Source organism: Oreochromis aureus, linkage group 15, assembly GCF_013358895.1.
Source record: "Oreochromis aureus strain Israel breed Guangdong linkage group 15, ZZ_aureus, whole genome shotgun sequence".
NCBI lineage: Eukaryota > Metazoa > Chordata > Actinopteri > Cichliformes > Cichlidae > Oreochromis > Oreochromis aureus.
Window position 1 is genome coordinate 32120110 of NC_052956.1, and position 23913 is coordinate 32144022.

General features: G+C 41.7%; 1 protein-coding gene across 1 annotated transcript in view; it reads left to right on the forward strand.

The window, feature by feature from the left end:
• The window catches only part of mdn1 (midasin AAA ATPase 1), a 53669-nt gene that overhangs the window by 3733 nt on the left and 26023 nt on the right, over nucleotides 1-23913 (forward strand). Inside the window, exons 8-48 of the mRNA XM_039599171.1 lie at nucleotides 6-109; nucleotides 326-440; nucleotides 1112-1290; nucleotides 2293-2374; nucleotides 3078-3173; nucleotides 3318-3430; nucleotides 4838-4986; nucleotides 5145-5205; nucleotides 7352-7563; nucleotides 7663-7766; nucleotides 7846-7990; nucleotides 8087-8183; nucleotides 8430-8543; nucleotides 8980-9127; nucleotides 9303-9410; nucleotides 10019-10170; nucleotides 10914-11092; nucleotides 11329-11537; nucleotides 11738-11884; nucleotides 11969-12110; nucleotides 12192-12326; nucleotides 12830-12968; nucleotides 13841-13973; nucleotides 14379-14509; nucleotides 15158-15296; nucleotides 15733-15847; nucleotides 16187-16447; nucleotides 16533-16730; nucleotides 17926-18134; nucleotides 18212-18334; nucleotides 18464-18661; nucleotides 19119-19226; nucleotides 20370-20558; nucleotides 21135-21224; nucleotides 21435-21698; nucleotides 21787-22051; nucleotides 22185-22344; nucleotides 22497-22613; nucleotides 22714-22922; nucleotides 23008-23156; nucleotides 23655-23854. Of these exons, the coding sequence (XP_039455105.1) occupies nucleotides 6-109; nucleotides 326-440; nucleotides 1112-1290; nucleotides 2293-2374; nucleotides 3078-3173; nucleotides 3318-3430; nucleotides 4838-4986; nucleotides 5145-5205; nucleotides 7352-7563; nucleotides 7663-7766; nucleotides 7846-7990; nucleotides 8087-8183; nucleotides 8430-8543; nucleotides 8980-9127; nucleotides 9303-9410; nucleotides 10019-10170; nucleotides 10914-11092; nucleotides 11329-11537; nucleotides 11738-11884; nucleotides 11969-12110; nucleotides 12192-12326; nucleotides 12830-12968; nucleotides 13841-13973; nucleotides 14379-14509; nucleotides 15158-15296; nucleotides 15733-15847; nucleotides 16187-16447; nucleotides 16533-16730; nucleotides 17926-18134; nucleotides 18212-18334; nucleotides 18464-18661; nucleotides 19119-19226; nucleotides 20370-20558; nucleotides 21135-21224; nucleotides 21435-21698; nucleotides 21787-22051; nucleotides 22185-22344; nucleotides 22497-22613; nucleotides 22714-22922; nucleotides 23008-23156; nucleotides 23655-23854 (6188 nt within the window). The remainder of the gene's footprint in view (nucleotides 1-5; nucleotides 110-325; nucleotides 441-1111; nucleotides 1291-2292; nucleotides 2375-3077; nucleotides 3174-3317; nucleotides 3431-4837; nucleotides 4987-5144; nucleotides 5206-7351; nucleotides 7564-7662; nucleotides 7767-7845; nucleotides 7991-8086; nucleotides 8184-8429; nucleotides 8544-8979; nucleotides 9128-9302; nucleotides 9411-10018; nucleotides 10171-10913; nucleotides 11093-11328; nucleotides 11538-11737; nucleotides 11885-11968; nucleotides 12111-12191; nucleotides 12327-12829; nucleotides 12969-13840; nucleotides 13974-14378; nucleotides 14510-15157; nucleotides 15297-15732; nucleotides 15848-16186; nucleotides 16448-16532; nucleotides 16731-17925; nucleotides 18135-18211; nucleotides 18335-18463; nucleotides 18662-19118; nucleotides 19227-20369; nucleotides 20559-21134; nucleotides 21225-21434; nucleotides 21699-21786; nucleotides 22052-22184; nucleotides 22345-22496; nucleotides 22614-22713; nucleotides 22923-23007; nucleotides 23157-23654; nucleotides 23855-23913) is intronic.

Genomic DNA, 23913 nt, shown 5'->3' on the forward strand with positions numbered 1-23913 from the left:
CTCAGATTTCTGCGCTCCTCCCTTTGATGGAGAATAAAAAGCTGATGATTCCGGGACGAGAGGACTGCATTGATGTTGCGCCTGGATTCCAATTTTTTGCAACCAGAAGGTCAGACTACAGCGCTTTGTTAAAGGATATGAAATTCTGATATGACTACTGAACCTGTCACATGTGCTTTGTGACGCTGGGATGTGTAATCCTATGTACGGTTAATCATTTTAAACTGTATGTATAATTGAGATGTACTAAAGAGTAATGTATGTTTCAATGAACACTGGCCTGTCAGATTTTAGTAGCAAGTAACTTATGTTTTGTGGACTGTAGGATGTATTATAGTGGTGGAAGCTGGCACAGACCCCAGAACTCCCATGCAGTGCTGTTGGACAAGTACTGGACAAAGCTGCAAATGGGCAACATGACACGAGAAGAGCTGAAGAAGGTGATTGAGAGAGTTTTCATGTTTAACTTCACTGTGGTTTCAACAGTAGATTCCCTTTTTCTTTTTCTTTTTTTTTTTTTTTTTTTTTAATGTGCCTGTATTCTAAAACAAGACGTTAGCTTTAGTGTTTCAATTGGTGTTTTATTTAACCTGTAAGAAAACTTCTCCTCTCCTTGTATAATGGTCCATCCCTTGGTATCTCCTTCACGCTCATGAAACCATACTTGTTCTTGAAAGGACTTGCTGTGTCTAGAAGACGCACACAACTTTTTTTTGATTGGATAGAGGGATGTCTCTAAAAGTGCTTCATTAAAAAACACATTTAGCACCTTACCAAGGAGGAATTCAAGCAAGTTAAATCGGGCAGCAGCAAGCATCATTTTTTTCCTTTTACTAATGAAGTTGCATGATATTCGGACACATGGGAGTCAAAGCCTGTATATTTTCATCGATTTGGATATTTAGAAACTTTGAGATGATCTTTTCTGCTGCAGTTAGGGACAAACTTAAGATTTCTGGTCAGCAAGTCAAAAATTATGTTTTTGCTACAGGGTTTTAATGAGTTTTTTTGCAGTATAAAAATCCTAAATCTTTTTTTTTCTCCATCGTGCATTCCTGCTGTAAGCTGTGTAGTATCTGTTTCAAGCTGATCCTATCCCTCGTGTATGTAGGTGCTCATCAGTAGATATCCGAGGTTGTCTGTAGTGTCAGACCATCTTCTGGAAATTTTCTGCCAGCTGACTGGGGAGAGACACTCTGAGCTAGACACGAACAGCCTTGCAATGCCTGACAACAGCCAGCAGCACAACTCTGACGACAAAAGCACACAGCTGAGAGCGCTTTCACTGAGGTGAGCCCCATCTCGCTGCTCTCTCTTCTCCTTTTTCCTTTGTCTAACATTTAAATTCTAATCAACACAGCAAATTGACCTGTGGCACTGAAAACGTCAAATTTCACTGAATTTTATCCACTGGTGACTAAGGCTGCCAGTTTTAATACCATCTATTATTAGTTAAAGTACACCGGTTGTTTACCATACTTAAAGGTACACAAGCCAACTCACCCCAACCCAACAGCTGAAACAAAAAACTAGATGTTTCAATGATTGCAGCGCATCAAAACTGATTCTGGAACAGACAAAGCAGGCTAACATTAAGGTTCTGCAGTGGACTTCCCAAAGCCCCCACTGTCTGTTGAAGGTGACATTCAACCAAATGTTAGTGGGTTATACTTCTGACCCAGTATGTAGTACTTTTGACCATGTGTAGATCAGAGAAGATCTAAAATAAATGAAAACTTGTGCCACCCAGTTGTTGTTGTTGTTGTTGTTGTTGTTTTTTTTTGTTTTGTTTTTTTAAATCATTAAAGATCAATCACTGCATTTAGGACCATGGGGTTTTGATATACATTGTTTCTTGAACATTTGACCTATAATCCACAAAAGCTGTATTGTCATCGCAGTCATTTGGGGCATACGCAGAACCATCACCATGGAATTTATGGTCTTAAATCTGTCACATTATCCCCTCTAGCCAGTCTGCAGTTCAGTCTTCATGAGATGAATGGGTTTTCAATAAACTCTTTGCTGCGATCCATAGTTTACTGATTAAAATGTCCCTAGAGCAGGAAACTGGAATCACAGATTCACCAGGTCACATCAGTGCATTTAAGTAAAAGCTGACTCACTAAAGTGCTGATTGAAATTTCTGTGTTCTTTCCACGTTCTTTTAGTTTGGTAGATGGGTGAAAATTTGTGATTCTGTGTCTATAGTGACAACCAAGATCAGGCTAGACAGAAAGATAAGAATCCTAAACAATATGTTCTGGATACTTCTCCATTATGACTCTACAGGGACCTGCTGAAATGGTGTGAGCGAATCAGCGTCAACTTTGACTGCACCTCATCAGCTACAGCACAACATGTCTTCCTAGAGGTCAGTGAATTCAATTTATGAAAATGATCACATATGGATGTTTCATTCATACACATGCCAGACGATATTACCATAGTAACCAATACACGGTCGTAACCTCCAAGACTGATGATCCACGTTTTTTTTTTTTTTTTTTTTTTTTTTAAATGCAGTGACTATGAAAATGAAAAGATATCATTTAGCATGTGTAGTAACTGAATCGTAGGATGTTGTTCGCAATAGACATTTTGGACAGTTTTGGCATGAAAGAGACAGATGACATAAACAAGAGTACTGGTGATCTTCCTACTTTGGCAGGACAAAATTGTCACTGTTCCATAGCTATGTAGTTAGTTGTTTCTCTAACTACTTTGCTAAAATCATAGGAACACAGTTAACTAGATCGCTAACTACATGCAACATACAGTGGTGTGAAAACGTATTTGCCCCCTTCCTGATTTCATCTTTTTTTTTTTATATGTTTGTCACACTGAGATGTTTTAGATCATGAAACAAATTTGGATATTAGAAAAAGATGAGGCAAGTAAATTTCTAAATGAGTGTGTTTTATCATTAAGGGAAAAAAAAAAAAGAAACCCGTGTGGCCCTGTGTGAAAAAGGATTGCCCCACCTTGTTTAATAATGAACTGGCTGTGATTAACCACATTTTTTATAAAGCGCTACTCTGTGAATTGAGTCATTTTCTGGTCTTTGTCTCCCTCAGGCTCTCGACTGCTTCACAGCCATGCTGTCTCATCCCGAAAGTAGACTGCGAATGGCTGAGATCATTGGAAGCAAACTGAACATCTCCAGAGAGAAGGTATTTGAGTAAACAGTTTTATGGTAAATAAAAGCAGTTTGAAAGCGTATGTTTTGGATTTGGATAGAGGACCATTCTGATGGCACTGAAATCCAATTTAACTGTAATTTCGGTTTTTAATTTGTGGCGTCTGCTTTTTTCCAGGCCCAGCACTTCTGTCAGATGTATCAGCCTGGCATCTTGCTAACTGAGCTGGAGGCCTCAGTGGGCAGAGTGACTCTGATTCGGAAACAGACTGAAGCAGTTCAGCTGAGTGTGTAAGTGGGACATCCTCCTCTGGCAACTCCTCTTTATGTTTCCACGATATAGAGTGCTGTGACAAAGAATTTACCTTTTCTGATTTATTTTTTTCATGTTTCAGGTCATTAAACTAACTTTAATATTAGATGTAGGTGATTTCTAAAAACAGCAAGATGCTGTTTGTAAATGATGATTTTTATTTGTCAAAGGAAAAAAATGCTTGTTATTCATAGTTAGTTCCTACTTTGACTCGTTTTCCATTACAATCGAGTACCACCTAATGTGCGTGCGGTGGTTATAGCAACATGGTCGAGTGTCCCGTGATGTAATTAGTCTGCGACTTGAACGCCATGACAAAGGTGGACTTCCAGGTGATGTTATACCTGCTGCTCGGTCTGTGGCTTTCTGTGAAACTTGGGGACCACTGCGATTTCCGTGTTGCCAGGTTTCAAAAGTGGCGGTTTTGATTGTCATGAAGGACATGCTTTCATGACTCATCAAGTGACTAGCTAATCCACTGATGTGATCATGCGAGATTGCTTGGAGCCCCAGTGGGATACGTACTAAAAAGATACCACCTAAGGGAAAACCGTGGTGAGTGACCAGAGTAGGTACAAATGGAAAAGTAACTAATTTCTCCAGGGTGTCTTGAGACTGGTCTGGGGAGACATGTCCAGAACACCTCACCTAGAAGGCACCCAGGAGTCATCCTTGTCAGATGCCTGAACCACCTCACCTGGCTCCTTTCGATGTGGAGGAGTAGCAGCTCTACTCTGAGCCCCTCCCGAAGGGCCGAGCTCCTCACCCTCAAAACTCAAAATTTCCACCCCTTGTATCACGGTCTTTGGTTGCTACCCAGAGCTTAAGATCATAGGTGAAGGCAGGAACATAGATTGACTGGTAAATTGAGAGCTTTGATTTTTTTTTTTAAACTCACCTCTCTTTTCACCATGATGGACCGGTACAGGGTCCACATCACTGCAACCGCTGCACCAATCCATCTGTCAATCTCCCGCTCCCCTCACTCGTAAACAAGACCCAGAGATACTTAAACTCCACTGCACCAAGTAGAGGGGAGTTTAACTCGTCCCTGATCCAGAGTGGGCGCTGCACCCTTTTCTGGCTGAGGACCATGGCCTCAGACTTGGAAGTGCTAATTCACATTCCCGCCACTTCACACTCAAGCTGGAGGCCACCACCTTGAAGCCAGCACAACCACATCATCTGCGAAAAGTAGACACCCAAGTCGGCAATGCAAACCAGGCTCTTGCAACAGTTGTATAAGGGCCGAATGCAAAAATGTAATATTTTTGCATCTGCGTGTTTATGTGGGTGAACATGAAATTCAATGTTGACACAAAAAGTGTTTTTGTTGTTTTTCTGCAATGTGCAAATATTAACTGTTAATGTATTGTTTTAAACAGGGATAACCAAACATTTGCTGCTACACGACCATCTGCCGTGCTACTGGAACAACTGGCAGTGTGTGTGGCCAAGGGAGAGCCGGTTCTTCTGGTGGGGGAGACTGGAACTGGAAAGACCTCTACTGTACAACAACTAGCTAGAATCACAGGTGAGCTCAGGTTTGCGCAAAGATGAAGCTTGCCTGTGGCTCACTGGTGGTTTGAACCCTCCCTCCCCCTGTCACTATGTCTTTAAACTCAAATTATCTCCATAAAGCTCTATGAATGGTTCATTCTATTTGAAATATTTCCTGTCTGTTCAATCCAGGACACAGGCTGCGGGTTGTGAACATGAACCAGCAGAGTGACACCGCAGACCTGCTTGGAGGGTGAGTCACACAGCAACTGTGCATTAATTGCATAAAAATAATACTCTGTCACTAAAACTATATAGATAAGAACAGCAGTCAAGTGTTTGTGACAACTGGCAATGAGTCATTCACATTGCTTGGATAGCTCGTTTCCCCTTCGTAAATGAAATCTTAATTTAAGAATGCAATATTTGTATTTACTCAGGTTATCGTTCTCTAATATAAAAAATTTTTTGAAGCTATGAAACATCCAAGTATTACAAATATGCTAAAAAAGCCAGGAAGTGGACAAATATTTAATCATAGCACTGTAAATAGCTGCAATTCACAACAACAGTCTTCTGATTAAGTTCCTCCAGTAGTTCCTCCTACTGATCCAGGAAGACTACTGATAGTGTCTTTGCATTATGTATGATGAAGAGTAACTTACTCTTGACTGGAGTTGTAGAGGCATCTCAAAGTCTATTAATGCACACCCTACAGTGTGTCCTAGATACATCATCAGTGATATAAGGGGTTGTCACTGGGTCTTCGGGACTTTCATGTTTATACATCCTCACCCGATGACCTAGCTAGCTTGGTTAGTCACAGCTTGTGTCTAAATAAATTGTGTTGTCCATGGGTCCTGCCTTTTCACACCCATCTTGATGGCCTCTCAGGTATATTGGTGGCGTGCAACATGGCTCTCTTGCTGTGCAGTCCTCTGATCTCAAGTAATTTGATGACCTAGTAGATTGACTGGCCAGCAAAACCTTGGCAGCTGACATCAGTGGAGTAACTCCTCATACTTGGCCCTCTTCCTCTCAAATACCTCTTCTAAGGGTACAGTCAGTTCCAGCAGGACCACCTGCCTCGATGACATGTCAGGCCAGAGGATTGTCACAACTACGGTGTCAGGGAATTTGAGCTGTCTCCCTAGGTTAGCCTTCCAACTGCCAGGCCTGAGCTGTTGTCAGAAGTCCTCTTGTATCCTGTTTCTCTTTTCTCTAGCCTTGCCAAAAACAACAGTGCTCTGTTGCCTATTGTTACCTATTGAGAGATCTGCTGATATCTTCTGTAATAACTCTCAGCACCTAGTCAGGGTGCCACTAATAACCCCCTTCTCCCAGAGCTAACACCCACACATGTGCTAATAATTTTCAGTTTTCTGCCGGGCCCCAGGAGGAAAGGTTGGTTAGGTTTGGGAGGGCATCGTTGGCTGACTGAACCTTGATTTGATTTGACCTTCCAATAGTCCTGAACACAAGATGTTCTGGTCTATTGCCTGCGCCCATCTAGTCCATGTTCCTTGCTTTTCATCCCAACCATCCTGCATCCTTCTAGCCCAAAGATAGCAGATGTTACTGGTCCAGCTGTCTTTACTGTAACTGAAGCAGCTGTAATAGTCCAAAATTTGGTTCCTGATCTTGTTTTGAAAATGTGTTAAACAAGTGTGCTTTCCACCAGTTTGTGTGAGACTGCCCCATAAGCATTGGCAAGGTTAAATCGCAGAACTGCAAGGTCAGCATTTCCCTCCTGGATAAGCTAGATGATATTTTCTGTCTGATCGATGATCTAATACCCGTGGAGCTCTGAAGCAGTGTTGATATATGGATTGCTTAAAAGGGATTCTATGTATCTGGCAACAAAGCTAAAGAATATCTTCCCCTCAAAGTCGAGGAGTGAGGCAATTCCAAATTGCTCAATGGTACGAGTAAGAATCCAGACATCTTCTTCATATTTCCACTGCTGTGCAACAAATAACCTTGATGGAGTCTGGGGCACTTGATGTAGACAATGTAGGAGACTCCACTTGGACCTGGTGCTGAAGTAGTTCTACTTGCCTTGACAACCTGCTTGACCTGTCTCAGGTTTGGCTTCTTGAAGTGGAATGTCACTATGGGTTATTGCAGGTTATCAAGGAAAAAACAGGATGGACCAGAGCTTAAATCAGTGTCATATTCTCAATACGAATGGATATATCAATCTTTTAGTTGTAGCAAAGAACAAAACCCAAATTGTGAAAATAAAAAAAAATTAAAAACTAAATCTTTTCCACTGGTTTTAAGTCATTCTTTTGGTAACACTTTGGTGCCAAACTCTATTAAGTGGTTAAAAAAAACCTTCCCAGTAATTTCTTTTGATGATTTCTTCTTAGCTTAAACGTTTCTCTTTTAAATATCAGGTACAAGCCAGTGGACATCAAGCAGATCCTGCTCCCTCTCCGTGAGGCCTTTGAGGACCTATTCTCCCAGACATACTCGAGAAAGCAGAACCTGACCTTCCTCGGTCACGTGCAAACCTGCTTCAGAGGCAAGCGTTGGCAGGATCTGCTTAAACTCATGGACCACGTCTGCAAGTCTGCTCTCACGAAGGAGCTGCAAGAGAAATCAGATGGTAGTGCTCCAGAATTACTAGATGGTTACACCGGCTGTGTTAGAGTGAAACACTGATGTTTTCCTGTGTGTGTGTGTGTATGTGTATGTGTCCTTGCAGCTGCTTTGTTGCAGGAGCAGTGGGAGGCACTGGCTTCAAAACTTAATCAGACCCAGCAGCAGATTAGGGCCTGTGAGACAGCCATGGTCTTTGCCTTTGTGGAGGTAAAGATTTAAAAAATAAACACACATATGTTTGTGGATCCGAGCGTGGTAACCCTTACCTGTGTGATTTGCTTTATAGGGAACATTAGCTCAGGCAGTGAAGAAGGGCCACTGGATCCTGCTGGATGAGATCAACTTGGCAGCAGCGGAGACCCTCGAGTGTCTGAGTGGACTTCTTGAGGGCAACACCAGATCTCTAGTACTGCTGGATCGTGGAGACACCGGTGAGGACTGCCATTACCTTGCCCACTTTTGAAAGCCTTCATTAAATACATTCAAAGTTAGAACTCTGTAATTTTTTGTTTGTTTTTTTTGAGTAGAGCCCCTAGTACGCCACCCAGACTTCCGGCTTTTTGCCTGTATGAACCCAGCTACTGATGTTGGGAAGAGGAACCTGCCTCTGGGCCTCAGAAACAGGTGAGACTATGCAGAGCTGCAGACTACGCAAGAGGCTTTATACCACAGGCATAATGCTCGACTGATTGAGAAGCATTTGTTTTATATATTATATGTATATTTCTATGCAAATATTTTTAAATCTAAGTAAGCATGTGTATATTTTTGATAAAATGTTCTGTATTTCTTCCTTTTATTATACGAGAATTAATTCCAAAATGGGAACAATGCTTCACTTCTAAAGCTCTGTATGTATTTATCGCTTAGGTTTACTGAGCTGTATGTGGAGGAGCTGGAGAATGAATCTGACCTGAGGATCCTGATCTCAGATTACCTCAAGTGCTTAAATCCACATCGAAGTGTCATCAGTGGCATTATAAGGTTGGCTCTTATAAAAGCTTGAACTTTTAAAAGATCGTTTTTTAAAGACGTTGCTGAATGAATGTATTTCTTTTGTACACCATCCAACAATATACCTTCTTTGCTGATGCTATATGCAGCCTGATGCATTGTAGACTCGAATAGGTAGAGTGTGGTTTTAAGAGCGTGTTTGCCTTTTGTGTTTTTGGTTCAGTCATCAAACATCCTTACTCATTTTGGGTTAGTTACTTTCATCATAATCAAATTGTGCCGTAGATGCTTGCGTTAAAAGCTTGCTGTTACATTTTATTGTTGTTTTTTCACCCTCGGTCCTTCTGACACTTTTAGCTTTAGGATAGGATATATATGTAAGTGTGTGTGTGTGTGTGTGTGTGTGTGAGCTGTAGGTTTACACTACCTTCTGAATGGCTTATTCGACAAATGTATTTCTTTGCAGCTTTTACCTGACAGTACGAAAGGAAGCAAGCTCACGTCTAGTGGATGGGAGGGGCCACAGACCCCACTACAGTCTGCGGACTCTGTGCAGGGCCCTGAAGTATGTGGCACTAAACCCCTGTAACAACGTGCAGCGCTCACTTTATGAGGTGGGAACCAGATCTCTTATTTATAAGTAGTCATATTGAGAATGGTCAGTTTAGTTTAATGCCCTGTTTTTTTTTTTTTAATCATTATTATTATTATTATTATTTTTTAGTATTTGAAGGTTTGATGTTTCTGTACTTGTTGTACGTGTTCTCATCAACTATGTCTTGTGTGCAGGGGTTCTGCCTAAGCTTCCTCACTCAGCTGGACAGAAGCTCCCACCCTGTGGTCCAGAAACTGGTGTGTCAGCACATCCTGATGGGGAACACAAAGTGTCTGAAACAAGTAAGATCTTATCAGAGGTGCTTTTTTTTTTTTTTTTTTTTTTTTTTTTTTTTGAGAGAGAACCCCACCCCCACCCCCAAAAAATTGTGTGTGTGTGCATCAGCATGTGGTATCCTAGATGAAGATACCACAAACAAAAGATGTTATCACTTTCAACACACTTCATATGTGCTCTTTCTCTTTTCTAAAAAGCTTTCAATGTGAAAAATGTTTCAGTTTTCAGAATGAGCAGAAATGGATTTTAAAGTTCTGAAAAGTGACTTGTTGTAGCTCAGGGGGTAGAGCAGGCCATCTACTAACTAGAAGGTTTGTGGTTCAATCTCTGACTGCACAAGTCATGCATGCCAAATATCTTTGGGCAAAATATGAATGTGTGAATATTAGATAGACGTAGCACTCATAGCGAAAAGTGCTTGTGTTGAATGGCTGAATGAGGCAAGTTCTATAAAACACTCTGAGTGCTCAGAGTAGAAAAGTGCTATATAAGCACCAGAACGTTTATCATTTACCAGTTTAGGGCGAAGTAATTTGTGATAACTTGAAGTGATAGGGAGATATAGTTATATGCAACCTTTCTGTAAAATGTTTGTGCACTGTGTTTCCTACAGTCCATCCCGGCACCCTCAGGCCGACCCTGTGTTGAAATGGAAGGCTATTGGGTTTCCCAGGGGGAGATGGAACCAGGTCTCGACCCCAGCTACATCCTCACTCCCTCAGTCAAGCTGAACCTTCGCGACCTTGCCAGAGTGGTGTCTGCAGGGTGAGCTATCACCCAGTCTGACCCCTTGTACAATGTTCCCCCCCGAATCAATGGTTTCATCTATAAATCTCTAGATATTCATGTTGACAGAGCTAATTCAGGCCCTTCAGTAAAGGATGCACCAGAGTGTATCGGGACAAATCTGTGGTTGGACTGAATTGCCCTGCAGTCAGTGGCCTGCCAAACAGGAGGCTTTTTTTTTTTTTTTTTTTTTTTTTTTTTTATAACAGTGGAAAGAAAGAGCTGTGATTCAGCCATCAGCTTTCCTGTGCTTCTCCAAAGGGCTACATTTGTCTGTTCCTTTCTGCTCCTATGCAAAATTAACATGCCAGAGCTAAATGTGAATGGTGAGGACATCACTTCTTAATTTTAGAATTTTTGGACCACTGCATATCACAACTATAAAGACTTTTGAGTTAGAAATCATACCAGTTTGTTACAGGCTTTTAATGTGAACAATGTGTGTGCAACAAGAGGCAGCACGGTGGCCAGTAGTTTGTAGTGTTGCCTCACAGCACAAAGTTCCTGAGTCTGACTCCATCTTCAGTGTATTCTGTTGTCACAAACAGAAAAGGTTCAAAGCATTTTGTTTGGTTTAATTTATAACTCAGAGGTCCTTCACCACTCAGCTGCCCTTAAGTTAATTTCATACAGTCAGGAAATAACGTCACGCAGCACTTAGTTGATGACATCTCAATAGTGTGCCCTCTTTTAACCAGCCCGAATGCTGCTTTGCTTTACAGGACTCACCCAGTGCTGATCCAGGGAGAGACATCTGTGGGGAAGACCAGTTTGATCAGGTGGCTGGCTGCTGCCACCGGGAACCAGTGTGTGAGAATCAACAACCATGAGCACACCGATGTCCAGGAGTACATTGGCTGTTACTCATCAGATGACCGGGGCAAGCTGGTGTTTAAAGAGGGTATGAGTTTTTAAAATAGTGTTACATGACTCCTGGGGCTTTTCTCTAGGGAATCAGCTTTTTCATTCTCCCTGTGGCTGCATGGTTTTTGTCTAGTTACTCAAGTTGGGAAACTGGCAGAGAATAAAAATTGCTAATAAATGAGAATCACAGTTAATTACCTTAACTGCTAATGTGAAGTAGCTCGGCCCCAGTCCATGGCTAACTTTATTTGTCTTTATTTGTCTTTGATTAAGGCGTTCTTATTGATGCTATGAGGAAAGGCTACTGGATCATCCTAGATGAGCTGAACCTGGCCCCCACTGATGTTCTGGAGGCCCTCAACAGATTGTTGGACGACAACAGAGAACTCTTTGTGGCCGAAACTCAGGAAGTCATCAGTGCTCATCCCAGGTTCATGCTGTTTGCTACCCAGAATCCCCCTGGTCTCTACGGTGGTAGAAAGGTATAGCATTCCTTTAGCCTAGGAAGATGGACAAAGTAGCTGTGAAGTGAAATATTATTTGGATAGAAATCATGAAAATTTTACATGATCAAAAAGGTACAGGCAGGCCTTTTTCTTTTCTTTTCCTTTTTCTATATAGTTGGCAGAACGTGTGTATTCATTATACATATTCATTCTATGCAACACTATCCACTATCTAGGTGCTCTCCAGGGCTTTTAGGAATCGCTTTGTGGAGCTACACTTTGATGAGCTTCCCAGTGCAGAGCTGGAGATCATCCTTCATCAGAGGTGCAGCCTTCCCCCATCTTACTGCACCAAGCTAGTGAAAGTCATGCAAGACCTTCAGGTAACTGTTGCACTGTCTCTCGCATCTGCTCGTATCTTTCTATTACTTGCCTGTTCTCGTTGATCCTGACTAATTGTTCTACAGTCCTTGCGCAAAGGATCCTCTGTGTTTGCAGGCAAACATGGCTTCATCACCCTTAGAGATCTTTTCCGCTGGGCGGACCGCTACAGGCTGGAGGAACAGGCAGAGGCCTCACGGGACTGGCTGCAGCATTTGGCAGATGACGGTGAGGCTCATTAAACAACCCGTTAAATCACTTCCTGTGTCACACAGAGACCCTAAATTGAAATTTTTCCCTCCCTGACAGGGTATATGCTGCTGGCAGGACGTGTGAGAAAACCTGAAGAAGAGGCCATCATCCTGTCCATCCTGGAGAAGCACTTCAAACGGACGGTGAACCCGGAATATCTGTTCTCTCAGAAACAGGTTGCCAGCCAGTTCAGTGAGTCAAACGTATTTCGTGATTCATTCCTTACTTTGCACTAGTATTTGATGAGTGTTTAGTCTGCTTACATTTTACTTTAATGATAGCAGCATTCAAGTTGCATGGACTTTCTTCCAGGTTTCAGTGTTACCTGTTAACATTTTTGTTTTTAACATTTTAGTTGACATGGAATACTTAACATTGCTGATTTCATCTATTTGTAAAAACAATGGCAGGTGTCACTGTAATATACACTTGCTTAAAATCTGCAGCATCTGCTTCATGCACTGATATTTAGAATTCAGATACAGTGAACAGAGTTAAGTATGATGTAGAAAGCCTGTAACCAGTACCGTGTGCATGGGTAGCTCCAAATCACAGCAACAGCTGCCTCGAGGCGACTGCTGTTGTACTGTGCTTATTATATTAGAATACAAAACAAGTCATTTAAAATGACTAAGAAAACTAAATTATTCAGCTCGTGATCAACACAGTGTCGTGTTGTTTGATAATCTCAACAGGTCCCTTCATCGACAGCATTGCTGGAGTCCCAGAGGAGTTCCGACATGTGGTGTGGACACAGGACATGAGGAGACTGGCTGTGCTCCTCGGTCGGGCGCTGCGATTTGGCGAGTCTGTCCTGCTTGTAGGAAACACGGGGTAATTAACATATTATTCTTAACATCTGGGAAGTAATTAAATACTTTGACCCTACTTGAGTAAATTTTCAGGTATCTGTACTAGAGTATTTTTTCTGACAACCTTTTACTTTTACTCTCTATATTTTTAAATAAATATCTGAACTCCTTAAATTTTCAAAACAGATTCGTTACATTCACTTGAACAAATTTGAGGGGAGTTATTATTCCACATCCTGATGGGCCTAATACATGAAAGACGAAAATCCAGTTTTCGTTTGCGAAGTGCGGCATAAAACAAACCAAAGGTAGACTAACTGTGTTATTTTAAAGATTCTACTGTGATGGAATCAAAGTAAAGAACAGAATTTGAAGTTAAGCTGACGATGCTTCAATTAATTCACTGAATTCAACCTTCATACAAACTGTATAGTGTATAATATAAAGAAACATGAACAGCGTACTGTCAGTGTAGAGGATGGAAATAAGTTGTGATTCTTTTTTCCCACACTGAGCCACTAGAACCGGTTTTAGGGTTCCCACACGTTTTCCATTAGATGGTATACTTGGACTCCAAGGAAGTGGAATCAGTCTGAAAGTGCGACTCCAGTCAGTCTGCGTTCCTACCCTCACCTGTGGTCAGGAGTCGCCCATTCACCCCCACTCTATCTTACATTCACACACATTCATCCTCTGAACACATTGGGGAGCATCTTGGGGGTTCCGGATCGTGATTGATCAGCTCTAACTCCTGAGCTATACCCACCTCATAATGTACAAAAACAGATTTGTGAGAGTCATGTCTTCATGTTTACTGTGCAGATATTTTTTTTTTTTTTTATACATAAATGTCTAATGTCATGTGTTTTGTATGTGCTCCTGCTCCTTCACCAGATGTGGAAAGACCACCATCTGTCAGCTCTTTGCTGCTTTGGCTGGACAGAAGTTCTTTTCAGTCAACTGTCACCTCCACATGGAGACATCTGATTTCCTGGGAGGCCTCCGGCCTGTCAGACATACACATCAGGTAGTGATAAGTCCTCACTGGGGCCAGTAGTGATATTCAAAATGTGGAGGAAAATATGTTCTCCACAGCACTGAAAGTTGTTCATCTGAAATTGTTTGAACTTGTTCGTACACAATATTTCCTGGCATGCCCTGATTCAGAAAGTGGAAAGATTCCTGCCCCCATCATGACAACTGGGGTGGGGTGGGTGGGTTAGTTAGTTAACTTAAAAAGTTAACTACATATTTCTATATATATATTATTATATATCTTTGATGCATTTCTGTAAATTCTTGTTGTTAAATTGGACTTGTGTTGATGTTGATACATTATAAAGAAAATCCTGGTTAGTAGTGTAGAAGCACGAACTTCTAAACCGTCACATGCTCCTGAGTAATAAAAAAATATTTGTGCATGTCTGTGTAGAATGACGGGGAGGACGGCAGACTGTTTGAGTGGCATGATGGGCCCTTGGTACAAGCAATGAAGGAGGGAGGTGTCTTCCTCATGGATGAAATTTCATTGGCAGACGACTCTGTCCTAGAGAGACTCAACAGGTACCCACACAAAAACGTTTACGTGTTCCATATCTACGCTTGTCTTGAGGGTCAACAACCCTGCAGCTTAAGAAAAGACAAAGTAAAATAAAAGAAGAAAACTGTTTAAATGCTTTAGAAAACAGAAAAACTGCACAGTAGTATTTTGCAGTAGTTTGTTCTGAATGTTATACATGCTGCAAATTGAAGTTTATTGCATAATCAGTATTTTTTTTCTGCCACTGAAAAGTTGCTATATAGGAGGCTGTTTGTACTTAACACATTAACTTAAAAGATTAAACAAAAAACCTTGTCATGTGGGCCAAACTGCTTTGTGAAAATTTGAGTTAGCAAGATCATAACAGAATAAATATGTCTTTATTATACTAATAGAGTAGTGATATGTTGGGATCTTGGGTATTTTCACAAATAGCATTATTTTTTTACCTTAAGTTGTATTTGCATCAATTGCTTGTAGTTGTAGTGTTCACTTGTTTGGTACTTAAGAAAAGTTATGTCTTGATGCACGCTCAGTCATCCAGGTAAGGAAATGAACAGAATTGACTTTTTGGGATGTGAAAAGTTCCTCTGAGCGTAAATTTGCCACCATTTAATTTTAAAAACACTGCACAAGCTTTGACCTTTGATAGTGTGTTTGTTTGCTACCAGTGTTCTGGAGACGGAGAAGTCCCTTGTGCTGGCAGAAAAGGGCAGTGGAGATCGTGGTGACGTGGAGCTGATAAAAGCAGCTGCAAATTTCCGTCTGGTCGCCACCATGAACCCTGGAGGAGACTTTGGCAAGAAAGAGGTGATGAAATGATGCAAAATGGTAAAAGTTACTGTTTTTCGTATAGGGAAGTTTTTGTTAGACTTTGATGCTGCACACAATAGCTGCTTCCTTATTTATAATAGAACAAAAACAAAGAAGCATACAAACAAACCACATGAACTGTTGCAAGTCACAGCCCCAGATTACACGCATTGAACATTTTAAACCTACCACACATATTTTATGCAGCATTACACTGCACAAAATATCCAAATATTGCTGAAATTAGACCTGTTGTACAGACCTGTCGCAAACATTAAACTTTGCCTTTTATTGTACATTGCACATATTATAGCTAGAGCAGCTGGTGAAACACAAAGTCGTGATAATGGACTTATTTATGTGCTGAAGGTGTGAGACGGAACTTTACATAGGTGTTATCTGATTATACTTGTGCATATCTGTCTCTTGACAGCTCTCTCCAGCCTTACGAAATCGTTTCACAGAGATCTGGTGCCCTCAGACCAACAATCGCAGTGACCTGGTTAAGATCATCCAACACAACTTGCGCTCAGGCCTCTCTCTTGATGGTAACCCATTTACAGTTCACCAGGTTTAAAAATGACCAAGTGCATAGTTTAAAAAGCGTTTGACTTTTATGTTATGAACCATCTATGATGTTTTTTAGTTTCCTTGTATTTTTTTTTATTAACTTCAGTTTTATTCTTCTGGTTTGTTCCCACAATTCCACATTGTTTCCAGCAGTAGCAGGCAGTTATTTTTAAAAAGACAGCTCTATTACACACTTTGTTGAGCAGTATAACAGGTGTAGTTAGAGCCTCGAGTCTAGAACATGGGAGACTATTTAGCATTTAAAAAGATACGCGTTTCTTTCAAGCAGGTGAATATAACTTTTTAATTGAACACAGGTGGGGATGTTGCAGAACTAATGCTGGACTTCATCGAGTGGCTCACACAGCAAGACTTTGGCCGCCGCTGCATCCTGAGTGTTAGAGACATTCTTTCATGGGTCAACTTCCTCAATGCTGTGTGTGAACGGGATGAAGATAGCTTCATGACCATGGGAGCTATTGAAGACGAAGATGAAGCCGAGTGGGACCTGCGTCTGGACACTGTTACTGCCTTCATCCATGCTGCTTGTCTCGTCTATATCGATGGCATTGGCTCAGGTGAGCTGACGGCTTATGTTTAAATTCTGCTGAAAGTTTGGCACTGAAAGAAATTGTTGGTAGATCTATTCTGGCTTCTTTGCAGGGACCACAGCCTCCTGTGCAGACGGTGTCCTCCTTGCTCGCCGTCTGTGCCTGAGCTTCCTGCAGCAGAGACTAAGCAAGATGACCAAGCTGGACCAGGATGTAATGGATGCCCTGAGAGTGTATGACAGCAATTTGCCACGGGAGCCTCAGTGGGGAGAAGATTTCTTTGGCATTGATCCCTTCTACATTGCATTAGGTATACATTTAGTGATTCCTTAATGTACTATTAAGGAATCACCGAGCTAGAATAGCCTGGACATATCCACACCATTTTTTTTATTTTATTAATCATTAACAGTGTTGGGAAAAGTGTGTCATCTAATTCAAGTTGAGTTTTTAGTGCAATAAAGTTTACTACAACATGATGCAGTGGCTCTATGTCCACCCATAGAGGGCTAGTTGCCAGCTCTAGAACAGCTGCTTTATTCTGAGATGTGGATCATATTCTGCATCACTTCTATAAAGACTTTGTTTACATGAAACTACACATGCTCACGTATACTACCGGTCAAAAGTTTTAGAACACCCAATTTTTTCAGTTTTTTATTGAAAATGATGCATTTTAATGTCTCACTGCACTCTGAAATGAAAGCATACTACAAATAAGCAATTGGAGGAATCAATTTATAGACCAAAATGTATTCTAAACTTTTGATCATCAAAGTAACCACCTTTGGCAGATATAACAGCTGAAAGCATTCTTTCTATAATAGAAATCAGTAGAAGTTCTTCCCATGTCTGTTGCAGAAGTTCCCATAAATGTGTGGCACTTGTAGGTTGCTTTGCTTTCAGGCTTCTGTCCAGTTCATCTCAAATCATCTCCATGGGGTTTAAGTCTGGAGACTGTGCTGGTCACTCCATGTTTTCAAGCTTACCATCTTGTTCTTTTTTCTGAGGCAGTTCTGGCATAGCTTGGACAATGCAATCTGTTAACTCTCAGAAACTTGTCCTCTGATTCAGTTGTGTCTTTGGGTCTGTCAGACCACTTCCTGTCAGAGTGTTTTTTTTCTGAGTGTCTTTTGATAGTGAAGGAAATTTTACTCACTGACACCTTGACTTTGTTTGCAGTTTCTCTGTAGGAAACACCTACATTTATAAGTGTTATGATGGACTGTCTGTCTTCCATTTTTGTATCATTCTGAAATGTACATTATTTATACAGTTTTGGGTAACCTTAACTTTTTTTTTTTTAAACCTCTGGCAGTTAGTTCACCACTTACCTTTGTACCATTTCAAGCTATTCATTTGACTTGAATTGTAATAAATAACTAGAATAGCTTTTTGGCCGATAGTGTACAGTGGACCAGTCTTCCATGATAACAGACATACGACTGTGCTTGGGATGAGTTCACTGACGTTTACGTAATGTCTTATAATGCCTTTGTTTCCAGGGCCTCACACCGAGAGCCGTAACCTGTCAAACTACGCCATTGCAGCAGGCACCACTGCAGTGAATGCTCAGAGGATTCTGCGGGCACTGAAGCTGCAGAGGCCTGTGCTACTCGAGGGCTCACCTGGCGTGGGAAAAACCAGCCTGGTGGCAGCACTAGCAAAAGCTTCTGGAAACCATCTGGTCAGAATCAACCTGTCGGAGCAAACGGTAAATTGACATGCTCATCACTGTGCTCTGCAGTTGACTCTAAAGCCTTTGGTAATGATGACATACTCTCTCTGCAGGATGTCACCGATTTATTTGGGACAGATCTCCCTGTGGAGGGTGGGAAGGGAGGAGAGTTTGCGTGGTGCGATGGCCCCCTTTTGGCTGCTTTGAAAGCAGGGCACTGGGTGGTACTGGATGAGGTAGGGATCACTCTTCTGACATGTTTGCAGTTTTGTACACTGATTTTATAGTTTTGCGCTAACATTTGTCAAACTCCAAACAATCTGATTAGACTGATCAGCTGTATGATTGGTGTTTTTCCATCATAGTTGAACTTGGCCTCTCAGTCAGTGCTGGAAGGCCTGAATGCCTGCTTCGATCACCGAGCAGAGATCTACATTCCAGAACTGGCCATGAGCTTTCAGGTACAGCATGACAAGACGAAGATCTTTGGATGCCAGAACCCTTTCACTCAAGGTGGCGGGCGTAAGGGGCTGCCCAAATCCTTCCTCAACAGATTCACTCAGGTAAGACCCGACTGAGGGTCTTTGTTCTGACCTGTGCTTGCTTTTTTTAAGCTTTTACGGGTGGTAGCATAGTCTTAATAAACAGTTATTTAATTGACCAGATCCACTTAAAAATTAAGAGTAAGATTTTTATAATGTGTTTGTTGCAGGGGATAAAAGAAGACTTAGTGTGTCAGGTTTCAGCTATTTTTTTTTTTATTTGTGAATAATTTCAGTCACTGTGATTGCTTAACACACCATAAACATGTGAAAACTACAGTGGTGAAATCTGTGCCTGTTCAGAAAAGTTGTGTAGTTGTGCAAAAACAATGTATGCACTTTTTGTAAAACACTCCATTTCTACAAAGTAACCTTAAAATGACATCTGAACTATGATGGATCAGCCAGATGAGCTACTACATCATTGATATTCTGGTTGTTGTTTTTCATGAACTCTTATCTGGCCCTGTCTTCCCAGGTTTTTGTGGACCAGCTCACCACCAAGGACATGGAGTTCATAGGAGACTTGATTTTTCCCAGTATCGACAAGGAAATTGTAATCAAAATGGTCGAGTTCAGTAACAGGGTATGCTTTTCTCTTTTCCTTTTTTTTGGTTTCTGTTAGATTTTCCACACATTTATTATATCTACTCACTTCATTGATGCTAGTACATGGTTGGACTAATTTTTGCCTCCAAAACTAGATTGTTTTTGTAGCATAGATTTAAAAAGGTGCTGGAAACATTCCTTAGAGTTTCTGGTCCATATTGGTATAATAGCATCATACAGTTGGTTGTTATTTGTCAGTTGCACATCCATGACGCAAATCTGTCGTTCCACCACATCCCAAAGATGCTCTATTGTGCAGCCTATTTGAGCACAGCAAACTCATTCTCATGGTCAAACATCAGTTTGTAGTCATTGGAGCTTTGCAATTTGATGTGTTACTCTGCCAGAAGCAACCCTTAGAATATGTGTCCACTGTGGACAGAGACTATTGTCACATCAACAGCAGTCAGGTAGGTTTGACATGTGAACAATCGTCAGTTGGTACTAACGCGCCCATACCGTAGGTCAAGAAATATTTCCATGCTGTTACCCTGCCACCAGCAGGGTGCCATTGATAAAAGTTAGCATGGATCCATGCTTATATTTTGTCTATGCCAAAATCCATCAGTGCATTTCTTCAGGCTTTAAGGGAAAAGTGGGCTAATTGCTTAGTAAAAAACATGACGACCCAATGAGAGTTTGCCCAAATGAACCTGATCTGTTCTGGTGAAACCAGGATTGCACTGTCTGGCAGTAATTTCCTGCGTGCTTTCTTTTTAGAGAATGCCCTGCAGTAAGTGTCACCACATCAATATGTTCCCTCCAGTCCCCTTTACTGAGTGCTCAGGGTTCCAGGCTTGCGTGAAGGTTTACATTTCAACACAACGATCTAAAGCAGCAGTCCCCAACTTTTTTTGCGCTACGGACGCAAAAAAGGTTATGTCCGACAATATTTTCACGGACCGGCCTTTAATATAAATAAAACCAGTACCGGTACCCACCCACCCCCCCAAAAAAAAGATTTATTCATAACACATGGGAAAAGTTTGAAACTTTGGCTATTTGTAATGCGAAAAAGCATTAGTGTATGTACACTGTATGTAACAAAAAATAAAGAAAAGCATAAAGGGTACTTTTTTTTTTTTTTTCAAATGTATTTTTTAATGTGTTCTCTCCACAGCTTGTCCAGGAGGTGTCTAAAGACAGACATTGGGGTCAGAAAGGAAGTCCCTGGGAGTTCAACCTGCGCGACTTGTTCCGTTGGTGTCAACTTATGCAGGCTGACCAAGCGCCAGGATTTTTTAACCCAGGTCAGCATGTGGCATTGGTGTATGCTGACAGAATGAGAACGGAGTCTGATAAAGCTCAGGTAAACTGTTTTTCACCAGCTTTTTCATAGCCTGCTAAGTATATGAATGACTGTTTGACTGTTTAAGTGCTCTTTCCTTATCACATCTGTAGTTAATTTAGAATCACAAAACATGCATGTCTTCAGACGAGGAAGCAAACTCCATGGCCATAAGCCAAAAATACTCAAACTGTAACTTTGGGCATTTCAATCTGTTAAATGTGGTGTTCTGCAAGGGTTTGTGTTTAGCCCACTACAAGTTTGAATTTCCTCTTATTGAAATATCTCGATATCCTACGGACTAAAACAGTTTCTCTTCCTATAAGGAGAGAAAAGAACATTAAATTGCAACGAATAGCACTATTGGAATACCTCCACTGTGATTTTATCAGAAGCTTAAAACCAAGTTGGCTGGTTTGGTGATATTCATGTCAGGAGGGGCTAGGACTGTAAAAACCTCTTATCAGAAGCATGTTGGAAACTGTGCTGTTTGTGGCTGAACTGAGTTGTGCACACCTCAGTTATTGGGTACTGGGAGTCAGTTATACTTTAGCTCATGTACAGTGGTAATATTGAACCTCCTCCCGTGCCGTATAGGTGCTGTCTGTGTTTAGGAAGGTGTTTGGGGAGGACTTTGAGCCTTACTGCGGCCCCAGAGAGCTCCACATCACACCATTCAACCTACAGGTTTGTTGATTTATCAAAACAATAAAACTTGTTTTTTATAATTATCATTATTACATCCATACAATATTGATTGTAGATAAGGTTAGCACGTTGTTAAAGCAGGCCATAGAAAAGGCATCATAAGGCATCATACAATAAAACTTGTTTTATTGTTTCATTTTATTACAAATCATAGTTTGCAAATTACCCTCCAATCATTTGCTGTTGCAGGTGGGTTACTCTGTGCTGCATCGCAGTGGTGGAGCCAATGTGGCTCCAGACACACCGCTGTCCATCACACACCAGTGCTTAAGGCCTCTGGAGTCCCTGATGAAGTGTGTGGAGATGGGCTGGATGACCATACTGGTCGGCCCCACAGCAAGTGGAAAGACCAGCCTTGTGAGACTGCTCTCTCTACTGACTGGACATCGCCTCAGAATCATGGCCATGAACAGTGCCATGGACACCACAGAGCTACTGGGAGGCTTTGAGCAGGTGACGCTGTGAACTCATGTCTTTGTTTATAACCTGAAAATAGCAGACCATGTCAATCTGTGGTCTTTTCCTTTTTTCCTCATTGCAGGTGGATATCATGCGCCCATGGCAGCAAGTTCTGGAGAGTGTAGATTACATAGTTGCCATGGTAATAAGGCGTGGATTGATGTCACTGGATGGTGGCATCCAGGACACGGAGTTCTTGCTGCAGACATGGGGCCTGTTCTGCCATTGGCTGAAGCAGGAAGGACTGCAAAGAACTGGAGGAACAATCAACTCTGAGGCACTGAACAAGCTGGAGGTTATCATCCTCCTGCTGCAGAAACTCAACACCAAGCTCAAAGTGTTCACTGGTAACAACCAATTATTGAGTACCGACAAAATATAAAGGGAACAGTTTCAAGTGTCTTACTTGTTTTGTTTTTTGTTTTTTGTTTTGCTGGTCCAGTATGTAAAATATTGTAACATTACATGTATTGTCCTCAGACATGTCCAAGCTTCAGATGGACTTCACACTGCTGAAGGAGCGTCTGGCTCAGCTGGAGGACGGCTGGACAAACGGAGGTTTTGAGTGGTTGGATGGTATGCTCGTCCAGGCCCTTCAGTCTGGCGACTGGTTGCTTATGGACAACGTCAACTTCTGCAAGTGAGAAATGTTACGTTATGTGTGACTGTGTTCTCCCTCATCTTAAACATTTTTTACTTGTGAAATGTGAAGCAAGAACTGTAGTTGTATTAAAGTCAGCCGTGACACGAACACTATAACCAACTGCACTGATTGTGCATTTATGTAATTAGTGCCTCAGTCCTGGATCGCCTCAATGCTCTGCTGGAGCCTGGTGGATCACTCGTCATCAACGAACGTGGTGTCATAGATGGGAGCACTCCCAAAATCACCCCACACCCTAACTTCAGGTAGTATAAAAAAGTATAACTTTCAGTGGTTTGTTGCATTCACTAATGTTCATCAACAGTTTTTATATGTGTGTGTTTTGTTTGTTTGTTTTCTTCCCAGGTTGTTCCTGACCATGGATGCTGTGCACGGGGAGCTCTCCAGAGCTATGAGGAACAGAGGGGTGGAGATTTACATCCCAGGGGAACACGAAGCTGTCTGCTGGGACACACTAGACCTAAAGACTTTACTTCACACTGCTGGGGTGACTGGGGACTGCGTGTGTGATCTGCTGATTGAAATACATAAGAGCGTTAAATCTGCTATCTGGGGTAAGTGCTAACAGCATAACAATAAATAAATAAGCACTCGGTTTGTCTGTGGCAGTTATCAAAGCTTTTGACCTCTGCCTGTTAGACTCCCCAGCCTCATCAGTGGCTTCTCTTCTTCATGCTGCCACTCTGCTGAGCTGCCAGCTACAGAGAGGTGTGGATTTACCCAGCGCCTTGCAGCATGCCTGTGGGGAGGCCTACTCTTTCTGCCAGCACAATTCTGCCAACCAGAAGGTATTTTTTTTGTTTTTTTTCAAGATCTCTCAATCGATCTCTATATCTCTCTCTATATCTATCTACCTTCTCTATATCTATAGGTAGGTAGGTAGGTAGGTAGGTAGGTAGGTAGATTCAAAGAAGCTCTCCATGCAGATGAAACAAACCATCCTTAAGCTGAGAAAAGAAAAATGCAAAATTGCTACAATATTAGGAGTGGCAAAATCTATAGTTTGGTACATCCTGAGAAAGAAAGCACTGGTGAAGTCCATGGAAGACAACAGTGGTGGATGATCGCAGATTCATTTCCATGGTGAAGAGAAACCCCTTCACAACAGCCAACAACAACCAGCTAAATGCAGTCAAGGGTGGACACCACCACCCTTCCACAACCCTGATAGCCTCTGATAGGCCACTGAAAATCAAGGGAAACTCTGGATAACCTAAAATATTTCAAATGGTCAGCCTTCATAAAAGATGGAGAAGGAGAATAAACATTTGACATTTTCTTCCTAGAAAGCCCAGCAGGTGATTGAGCAGCACTTGAGCATCCTGGACACAGAAGAATGGGGCTGTGGGTTGCTGTGTGCTGGAGTCTGGCCTGACAGCTTCCCCTCCGCCCTCCTCTCTACAGAGGATTCCTGCTTCTCTACTGTTATCAGAGATGGGCAGGTCCTCTTGTTTTGTCTGAACACACTCAGCCTCCAAGGCAAACGGTAAATCAGTTAGTCACACAAGCTGAATCATACATTTCCTCATTAAAGAAGTGATTACA